This window comes from Xenia sp. Carnegie-2017, unplaced genomic scaffold, assembly GCF_021976095.1.
Source record: "Xenia sp. Carnegie-2017 unplaced genomic scaffold, XeniaSp_v1 HiC_scaffold_4, whole genome shotgun sequence".
NCBI classification, from domain to species: Eukaryota; Metazoa; Cnidaria; class Anthozoa; order Malacalcyonacea; family Xeniidae; genus Xenia; species Xenia sp. Carnegie-2017.
In genome coordinates this window covers 6,467,218-6,477,173 of record NW_025813504.1, presented here as the reverse complement: position 1 = coordinate 6,477,173, position 9,956 = coordinate 6,467,218, and the positions used below count along the sequence as shown (strand labels likewise).

At 33.2% G+C, this 9,956-nt stretch overlaps 1 protein-coding gene across 3 annotated transcripts; it reads left to right on the top strand.

The window, feature by feature from the left end:
- Window positions 1-1,585: 1,585 nt before the first annotated feature.
- On the top strand, window positions 1,586-7,943 carry LOC124455723 (nucleolar protein 8-like). Of its 3 annotated transcripts, none has more exons than XM_047006355.1 (11): window positions 1,586-1,839; window positions 1,944-2,159; window positions 4,557-4,801; window positions 5,410-5,472; window positions 5,531-5,609; window positions 5,713-5,884; window positions 5,994-6,124; window positions 6,277-6,503; window positions 6,819-7,050; window positions 7,245-7,487; window positions 7,687-7,943. In XM_047006355.1, exons 7-10 carry the CDS (start codon window positions 6,026-6,028, stop codon window positions 7,284-7,286), a joined length of 600 nt encoding a protein of 199 aa, XP_046862311.1. In that variant the 5' UTR covers window positions 1,586-1,839; window positions 1,944-2,159; window positions 4,557-4,801; window positions 5,410-5,472; window positions 5,531-5,609; window positions 5,713-5,884; window positions 5,994-6,025; the 3' UTR covers window positions 7,287-7,487; window positions 7,687-7,943. The 3 variants fall into 3 exon arrangements, with proteins under 3 accessions (XP_046862311.1, XP_046862312.1, XP_046862314.1); XM_047006356.1 differs by having other exon boundaries at window positions 4,557-4,911; XM_047006358.1 differs by lacking the exons at window positions 1,586-1,839; window positions 1,944-2,159; window positions 4,557-4,801; window positions 5,410-5,472 and having other exon boundaries at window positions 5,491-5,609.
- The last annotated feature ends 2,013 nt before the right edge of the window (window positions 7,944-9,956 follow it).

Below are 9,956 nucleotides of genomic sequence, written 5' to 3'. Positions count from 1 at the left end.
TAAATACTATGTAAGAAGTAGAAAAACTCCCATTGGCTAGCAAATTGTTAACAAGTTTTAATGGCGCAGACTTAAAAAAAGCTAGCCATAAATTTAAATTGTAAGTTCACAAGAAAAATGCGCAAATTGCTTTCGAATTCATAACAATAAATCCAGGAGGGGAGAGTAGCTTACCCCCTGTCATTAGAATTTGTAGTTTTTTCTGGCAAAACTTAGCTATTGGTCGGTCAAGAAAATGCATGATAGAAGCCCTGGATCTGTTCATCAATAAGTATAGAGATAACAAGAAACAGTTCTTCAGAAAAGATAAAACCATTGACACATCTTCTCCAGTCACCATGCATTAACAATACCTAGTCAACCTAGAACAATTAAAAGAAGTCGTTGGGCTTCTTCCCCCATCACTAACCATTGAACCCAACTATCTTACTGCACAATTTGAATTGCAAGTATTCTCAATAGTGACAAGATAAAAAGCTACGGCGGCGTTCGTGATGCATGTGAATTTGCCTGTCAAAAGCGAGTGCTGTTTCCAGATCTTTATAATTGCTATATATGTTTGCTTTTTACTGCACTTGTGACTGTCTCAAAGAATGAACGATATTTCAACAAGATAAAAATAATTAAGAATTATCTTGGATCTACCATGTCTACTGAATACTTGGAAGATCTGGGCGTCGTTGTAAAAGCGCGGGCTTCTAAGAAAAACAGAAAACTAAAGTTTAAAGTAAAAATCAACGAAATGATTAAACTTACTTCACTCAACTTCAGGTGATTTTCTGCTAATGCAGAGAGAAGTTCTAAAGAATTAGCCGTACGTGCCTGCATCTGTATAAAGACGAAATGTATTGGTAAAATGTAGGTATTATAAATCTTATATACGAGGTAAATAATAAACCACTTTTGTTTCATTATTGATTATTTAAAGATTTGTGCTTAAGGCTTTTATTTTGTTAATAGTACTACTTTACAAAATTTTTGAAAAAATCTTGTAAAAAGAGCAACTAGATTAGTAATAATGAACAAACTTATACAACCCCCATTTTCGTGTGCATTTTAGACTACGCTCTTATTGTCGGAGTGCGTTTGAATTTATGTCCTTACCTCCTCCACCCTAATCTAAAGACACAAGTTATTAAGCCCCTGTTTGAATTTAGCCATTTTAGCAATTTTATGTTTCCTCTGTTTTATTTAAGTTACCAGTGTTTTCTTAATTATTTTCTTGAGAAGTTGGGGTCGCAAATGGGGGGCATAACGGGAAATTTTCATTTAACTTTATATGCCAGTTCTCACTGCTTGTCAATTTCGAAAATATATACTAAAAAAAGAATGGGGTAAATCTAATTTATTTATTATGATTTATTCATATTTTTCAGTATTGATTTCATCACCATCCAGACCTTGGTTAGCATCGCCAATATTTTGGCGTTTCAACTCTGCAAACATTGCTATCATATCCATCCTTCAAGAGCAAGGTTTGTGACGTCATTTAAGAAATGTTTGAATGCGCTGCATACAAAACAACAGTGTGAAATAACAATTCTTTATATATTGCTTTGAAATTAACATAAAAATTGTACGAAACATGTCGACATCCGCTTCTGAAAACATTGAATTGAACAGTCGGGAATTCGATTTAGAAGACGAAGATCGATCGTCATCAATTCTCCTCCGAAACACTGATGGCGATTTTGAGTACGGCCAAGCTGCAGGGTATGAAAACGAACCACTTGCTGATGATGAGTGTTTAGAAAACTTTAATAGAGAGACAGAAGAAGAAAGACGCCAAATAGAAAAGCTCGAACGCAGAATGCAAAATGAAGTTCCTCTTGATTCTTGGTATGAAAAGTTGGAAAATTTGTTTATTTATTGTTGCCGAAGCTTTTGACAGATAACTTTCTTAGGTGCAATTGTGATAACTGCCGTGTTCCTCTCTTTGTTAGTCCAAAAGAATGTAGATGTTGCCACGAAATTATCAATTGCATGATTGAAATTCGAGATCATATGGTGGTATCCGAATTAGGAAGGCAGCCAAAATGCATCACAGAGCATCCAGGATTTGATTCCATTTGTCTCAATCGATGGGCATTAAATTTAGCTGCCAATCTTTACCAAAGACGAGATGGAGTTAGATATTGTAAAGAATTCTTGGAGCAAAGGTTTGTTACAATTAATAGTTAAATGCTTCTGTCTGGGTTATCTATGAATGCACACTTGCAAAATTTGTATTTTATGGACTCCTATCTTATTTAATGGACCTTGTGTATTATGCCTTTTCAGGTTTTTTCGAGTTGTTGCATATAGGCAATTTACAAGAATGGTACATGGCATTCTTCGAGACTTTCAAAGAATTCCATTTCCAGCTTGTGCTTACCATGTTATTCGAACAACTTTTAATTTAAAAAAAATGAACACTTTGCAGGGTATAAGGAGGACAATTTGTAAAATAACATAACATTATATATTAGTTTAGGTGTTGTATGCATGAGCCCAGCTAGTAGAGATTCAGTGAAGCATGGAATGATTTTAGCCACTCTTGATGTATTGCATCTTTGATTCACACTTATTCTTGTTATACAAAACATACAAAATTACAATTCCTTTTCTTTTTATTCTTTCCATGCAGTCATTTCACACTTCACTGAATCCCAACTAACTGGGCTCATACCACCAGCTCCTAAAAACGGTTACTTTTGGTTTTTTGGACAGTTAATTATATTTTTATGGCCTTTCATCCAATTCTTGCACAAAGTGCAGCGAGGTGCTGCCCTCTCATTTCTCTGATCAGTGATTTTTTCTTGGACAGGTGATACTTCAGCTATATCAAACAAAAAAGTGAGTCAGTTCCAAAAATAAGATTCAAATTAACTCAAAGCAAGTAATGCCTTTTTGTAAAACCTGGCTTAATTGGGGGGAAATGTACAGCTGGCATGCTTTGTCTTCTTGCTTTTTTTGAGATAGCTTCACTTTTTGATTGCTTGTCCAACATGGAATTCATTGGCAATGGAGTCATTCGTAAAAGATCACCTTTGTGATCTCTGTTTCAGATCAATGTTTCCTCATCAATCTCTGAAAAGATCAATGTTTCCTCATCAATGAGTGCAGAGCACAACACATGATATATATCTTCAACATACCCTGGAGGAGCAATGTTCAAATTATTCAAAAGTTTATTTCATGGTAATCAATTCTTATTAAGGCTTTGATTATTATGGCATTTAACACATGGTATCAGTCAGTAGGAGTCATAATATATTAAGTAACCTTACAAAAATCCTGAGCAACTTTTACATTTCTTACAACAGCTTCACCATTTTTTAATTTTGGATAATGCACTTTAACCTGGGAAACTCCATTAACCTCTTGATTATCCCTGTCCAAATTGCTGTTGAAGTGAGTTACAGCAAGGATATGCCTTTACGAAATATAAAATTGCATTCAATTTCTTGAAAGAGTTTAAATTGACACAAAGGAATAAAAACTGTAATGACACTTAGGTGTTTCATCACACATGTTTCATAGAATACCTGCAGAACATTCCAGGAAAGGAGAAGCTGATCATTCTGATAATACAGGCTCATCACAAGTTGTTTCTTCTATTTGCTCGAGGTTCGCTACTTGTACTGGGAATATTTTCTGATTCAACCTCTCTTTTATAATCAGACATCCACTTTCTTTTCATCTAAAATGGCATATATTTATGAAATATACTCTCACACAGATTCCAGGTAAAATGTAGATATGCATATGTATAATTTATAACGTACTCACCATTCTGCGATCTCTTTTTGTAAGTTCATTGTCATCTTTTCGAGGATAAATGCTCGGGCAAGCAATGATTCCGAATTCGTCTCGAATGAGTCGAGGTGCAAAATTACTTTCTGATTTAGAAAGCGAACCGAATTGCCGAGAAAACGAATCTTTCATGAAGTGTTCCGAGCCAACTGCGGAATACTTTGTGGGGACCCACTTATCGCGAGTAGCTTTCACAAAGTTGCCCATCGCTTTCTCCAACGCTTAGCTTCGATTCTTTCGTTGTTAAAAAATGGTATGCGATGAAGTGAAATGCCTTTCTCCGAAGTGGCTACGTTAGAACAACCAAAAACTACACGTCGATTTGGCATTTTTGTATTTGTTTACATGCATAAACTGTGTAAGTTGTTTTGGTGGTCAGTCTTTGTTCCCTAAACACGTCACAAGAAAGTCCCATGCCACGGATTAGAGCTCTCGATATATTTTACTAAACGTTGAAATTCCGGTTTTATTTGCATCTTTGCCGAGAAATAACTCAAAAAAGAAAAAAGTTATTCGAATTTTGTTAAATTCGTATTATTTATCCAAAATCTATTGAGCATAAAAAACTAAAAATAGCTGTATGTTCGCTTTAAGCTAGTTTTGACAAATGCATATCAAACTCATCGACATTTTGTTACGCCACTCGTAATATCCGTGGCAAGATTAGAAATGTTGTTATTTTCTCCATAACTTTGTATCTGCATATTATGTGCAAAAACAATCCTCTAATATTTGACAGATATTATAACTCGTGGATTTAGGTAGAAGAAATTGAGGAGAAAATTGATACTTTCAACAATGAAACAGAATCAAGAATGATAAAGGAGAAGCAACGACTCCAGGTTGAAAATAGCTTCAGGAAAATTGAACGTAGTTGAAGCACCTAGCGTACGCTCGAGAGGTTTGGATGAGGACTCGTGGACCAATGAAAACACGAATGATTCCCAGCATGTTGACGACGATAAAAGTTCTAGGAAGTCACTATAAAGACCACGACAAGCAGAATGTAAACCACAATAACCATGTTGTAATTTATTGATGAAATTCACCACCATTGTCATTATTTCTTCTTCAGTACAAATCAATTAGCTTCGAAAGATTAAAAATCACACGAAAGTATGACACTGACGTAAAAAAGCGTTACTATCAATAAAAGCCTCTTAAGAAATTCCATTAAGATTTTCGTTGACAATTAGTCGATTGCTTTGTGTAATCTTATGTAAAGTTATGCGTAGCTGAAGACTTCAATATGAAAACCTACAAAGGAACAATATTTCAAATCGTTTTCAGGAGATTCTCAAAGTTAAATGTTGAGCCGGACCGCCTGAACAAGCTACCAAAAGTTGTAACCGAAACAACCGATCGTGTGACCGGGTCTTAATACTTTATTGAAGTTCGTGAAAGTGTTCGTTGAATCTGTATATACATTCTCAAGCAAACTAGGCCTGTTTTATCTTAAATTATTTTATTTTGCGAAAATGGCAAGATAATTTATTTGCTGTCATATTTTGCTATATTTTGTTATTTATTTAATATACTGTTTCAATGCTTTATTATAAAAAGACCTATTTACTAAGGATACAAGCCGAAGACATTAACATGTGTTAATTATAGATTGCCATTATAAAACGTTTGCATACCTTGATGTACTGATGTTAGAGAAGAATTTTCAAAAATGTAAGAAAATGTAATAGACAACAAATAGTTGCCTTCAAATGTTTGGTTTAATGTTTAGGTTTATCTACGTTCAATGAATGTAGTTGGAGAGGAGAGACAATGAGAGTTGCAATGGCAAAGGAACATTATCTTGACAGGTAAAGTATCATCAACATAAATAATTAATTAAAGTATTAATCATACAAATGTAATAGCCATGTAATGTATCATTTATTTTTCATCTGTAAACATTTAATTTAGATTAAGAAGAGAAAAAGAAAGTTTTAAAAATCAAGATTTGGTCACACCCAAAATACTTAAATCATCCACTGTAGATAACATAAAATCTTCAATTCCTGTTACAACAAAGAACCACGTAATTTATGACTGTGATAATGTTGATATAAATTTTGTTAAAACACATCATGGACAGGTAAGCCATTTTTTTATTAATATTGAGTATTCTTTCTACTTTTGCATGCTCTTCATATTAAAGTTTGCCTGTTTACTTGATCATTTAATGTTGATTATATTTCTTGCAGAAAGTTGTAGGTTCTAAAGCTCTTGGCTTGGGATGGAGATTTCTGGCAATGACGAGGAAAACAATTCTGAAGAAAATAATCTTGAAGACATTTTCCAGAAGGAACATTTTGAAGGAAGATCAGGCGAAAAGGTGATTGTCAGTTAAATTTCTTGGAAGTTTTCATCAAAATGGGCATTCTTATAAAAGTGTCAGATCTACGTCCTTGCCATATCAAAGCTGATTGGTCAATCTGTAGTTACATAAATTATCGTTTCAATGTATTATGTAATTTCCCCTTAAAGCTTATGGCAATGCAACAAAGATTTGGACACGACGTACGTTTTAAAATGGACGAACGGTTTTTGGACAGTGACGACGAATCGAAATCAGAAAATGACATATATATGGGCGATGATATTGATGAAGAATTAAAGCAGGAAAAGCAGTTATCGTGGAAAGTACTTCATGAAGTATTGGGTCAAACTTTATTGACGATCGAAGATGAGAAAGATATAAGAAATGTTTATCGGTAAGTTTTATCCTAAAGACTTAATTATTATCATGTTAAGTGGTTGGTTTTATTTAAATGTTAGAGCAATCTTTATCTGCTTAGCAATGACTTTATTTATTGTCAAAATCTTTCAAATTCTAGACAACTTAATTGAAACTTTACAATATAACTATTGTTATTTGGATCTTTAGTTCGACAAATGTGTTTTTTTATAAACTTTTATAATGTCCAAATGGATGGCACTATCAATGTTTCGTTACAATAGTAACATTTTTCATTGAAGCAATCTTCAACAGCAATATTGTATCGTAATTTTTATATTTTATTGAATAGTGACTCTATCGATGTTCATTACGATCCAAGTCGCAAAAATCATTCAAAATTTGAAGAGGAGGTTAAGAAAAAGAAAAATAGAGATGAGGCTACACCTGGGACGGAGGATGTCGAATTAAATAAAGAAAATCGCGTGAACTTTTCAAACGAAGGCAAATTACCGATAAAGTCCGAAGAAAAATTTTATGCAGTCTCTGATTCATTAAAAGGATTGTTGGGCAATAACGACAAGGTATGCGATTTTTTCTTTTTTTATTTCTACATTGATTTGTTTATGTTTGTTTAACTTCACGCAAATTCTAAAACTTTCTTCCATAAGGAGAGGAAGGCTTCGTAAAAACAAGATTTAGTTCTTATTTCTTTTGAGAAAATAGTTTTCTGTTTTCTATGACTTTGTCTTTGATAAAAAATGTAATTTTTTTACAGGACGCTGAACTTTTTTCCTTTTTTCTGAATCGAAAAAATTGAAATATGTAAATCGCAAGAATAAAGAAAGAATAAAAATTGACGAATGGAAAGGTCCTGTTAATCTTTCACTGCCATATGACAGCAGTGAGAGTGAATCAGATGATGACTCAAACACGCATTAAAATTTTACTTTTGCAAAGAAGACCAAAACTTTTCTTTTATACAATCCAAAAAATAGAAAAATGTTGGAGTCCTTGTAAGGTAAGATTGTAGCTTTGTTTACAGGTGTATTTGATAAGTTAATGGAATTTTTTATAATTTTTTTATAATTACAATGTAATATTTGTGATTGTAGACTGTACACAAATGAAAAAATTTTTTCATTACGCTTTAAAATCTCTACTCTACTAATATGTTAGATCATGTAGATGGTCAACTAACACTTTTCTCTTTTTTACAGCTGACTGTTCTTCATTTGTAAGGAAAAATTCCGTGGAAAGTCTTACTCAAAATTGGCTAAAAACGAGAAAAGAACTGACTGATGATTATAAGAAAAAGAGAAAGGATGCTTTAAGAAAACGAAAGAGATTTACAAGAAAAACGTAAGGAACAGTTCGATGTTTGTAAACATAAGTTTACCATAGAGGAATTTTAAAAATAGCCTACACAAATGTCTTTCGAAAAGTGTCTTATCTAAAAAAAATATTTTATGACTAATTCTCAAATTTCTATAAAGTAAAATAAATAATAAATCTGTCAATTACAAAGTGCTACTTCTAAGAAAATTGTGTGTCAATTGAAGATCTGCACTATTAACACAGAGCTATAGCATTTTAATGCACTACTGGAGTGCGATACTCGTGCCTTCATTGTTTTTAAATTCTCTCTTTTCCTTTTTTTTGGACTATTATTCTGGAGGCGGATGTAGATATTGAAATGGCTTTTCATGCCTTTTTATTGCCTTACATATATGCATTTGAAAACGCGCTTCGCTTAAATCATTTTTTCGTCATAGTACATTGCTGAATTTTACCCATAGTTGCAACTGAGTAAGCAATTATATTGCAACTGAAGTGCAATTATATTTGTAGCGACTACAATTCACATAAAATTTTCTGTACTGCAACTTCGTATCATAAGAAAAAAGTGTTATACCTTGAGAAGTGTTGCTTTGTGACGAACTAGTTGCTGGTGTAGTACTTGATACAGATTGAGGAGAACGTTGCATTTGATCAAATAATTGTCGAGGTTCTAAACTGCTTGCTCTATCTGTAGTAGCTACGTATTCTTTCTTTGTTTTTCTGATTACCACGTCTTCCGAATCAGTGCTTTCAATTCCCACCTTAGTTTTTGCTTTTGGTGAATGAAATTTCGCAACTTTGTGGAGAAGTATACGCCAATGGGGTGCTGGCAGTGTACAAGGCAACTTTACAAGATATTTTAATTTAAGAAATTTTAACATATTTACCTATGCGTACTTGACAAATTCCGGGACTAGTTCTTTTAAAAAACATTCTATCGATGTGAAATTTTCATACTCCATATCAATCGTATTAGAATTGTTACAATCTCATGACAACTAGCTGCGGCAAGGGAATGTTGATGCTTATTACCGTTCAACAAACTTTAACGTGTTTAGTTACGTTGAAATTGACACCCTGTGATTGGTCAATCGAACATGAAGTTAGGAGTTTTTCAAAGAGTTTATTGAAGAAGTCCGTAGCTGAATTGCTAAATTTGAGCTAATGATTGATGAAATACTTTCGGAACGCTTCTAATGCCGCGACTTTAACGATTCTTAGAAAACATACCAGTATTCAAATCAACTAGTGTGTTAGTATATAATAGCAATACTAAAGACGGTTGATGCAGATGATTGACAATATTTGAAGAATATAATGTGTGACATAATTTCTGAATAGAAGACGTTAAAAGACGGTCCAGCTGAAAGTGTTGACTTTTCAATCAAACAATGAAACGACGAAAGTCAGTCTTAGAACGTACAACCCAGGGTGTTTTGAAGTTGGTCTGCAGCCTAATAGTCAAATAACATACGCTCGAAGCAAACCGTACAGATAAACCAACAGATACGATTCATTAAATTTGAATAATTAAATGCAAGTATCTATTGTGCCCATATTGCCAGCTATGTGCATATATTGAATCTTTGTTACTAGTGCATAAGCTTTTCTGCTCTTACAAATTTTAACAACAAAAATATGCAACATATGCACCAATGAAATTACATATATGTGATTAGGCTTTGAAATTCATTATAGGTCAATTGTTGAATTCTGAAAGTCTTCCACCCTATTTGTCGAATACGATTTTTGCATTTCCGACTTTTGGTTGCTTGGTTAGACGGTCCAATAATTTTGTTGGCCGGATATATAGGCGTTGGAACAAGCAGTTGTGTTATCCAGTACTTTTATCGATACTTTTTGCATAATTTTGCGTATTTTTGTACATATTATTCCCAAGTAGGTATAAGACATTTTCCTTTACAAAACAATAAAAAGTTGAAAAATATGTGAAATAGATTACTTTTATATAATATGGTGTAAAGGAAATGTAGACGACGGCTACATTGATGCGTTTTATTAGTATAAAATCAGTGGCGGATCTAGGGCTAGTCAAAATAAATTACTGCTGTGCACATTTTTCAATATATTTCCATTTCTAAACCTTCAGAGACAAGTCCATTGGGGAAATTATATTCTTTAGAAATTC

Bases quoted from the DNA above. Each gene is read 5' to 3' on its own strand.
- LOC124455723 (XM_047006355.1), top strand. From the start codon at position 6,026: ATGGAGATTTCTGGCAATGACGAGGAAAACAATTCTGAAGAAAATAAT. The intron at 6,125-6,276 runs GTGATTGTCAGT...TTCCCCTTAAAG, and splicing joins AAGGAAGATCAGGCGAAAAG to CTTATGGCAATGCAACAAAG. The intron at 7,051-7,244 runs GTATGCGATTTT...ATTTTTTTACAG, and splicing joins TGTTGGGCAATAACGACAAG to GACGCTGAACTTTTTTCCTT.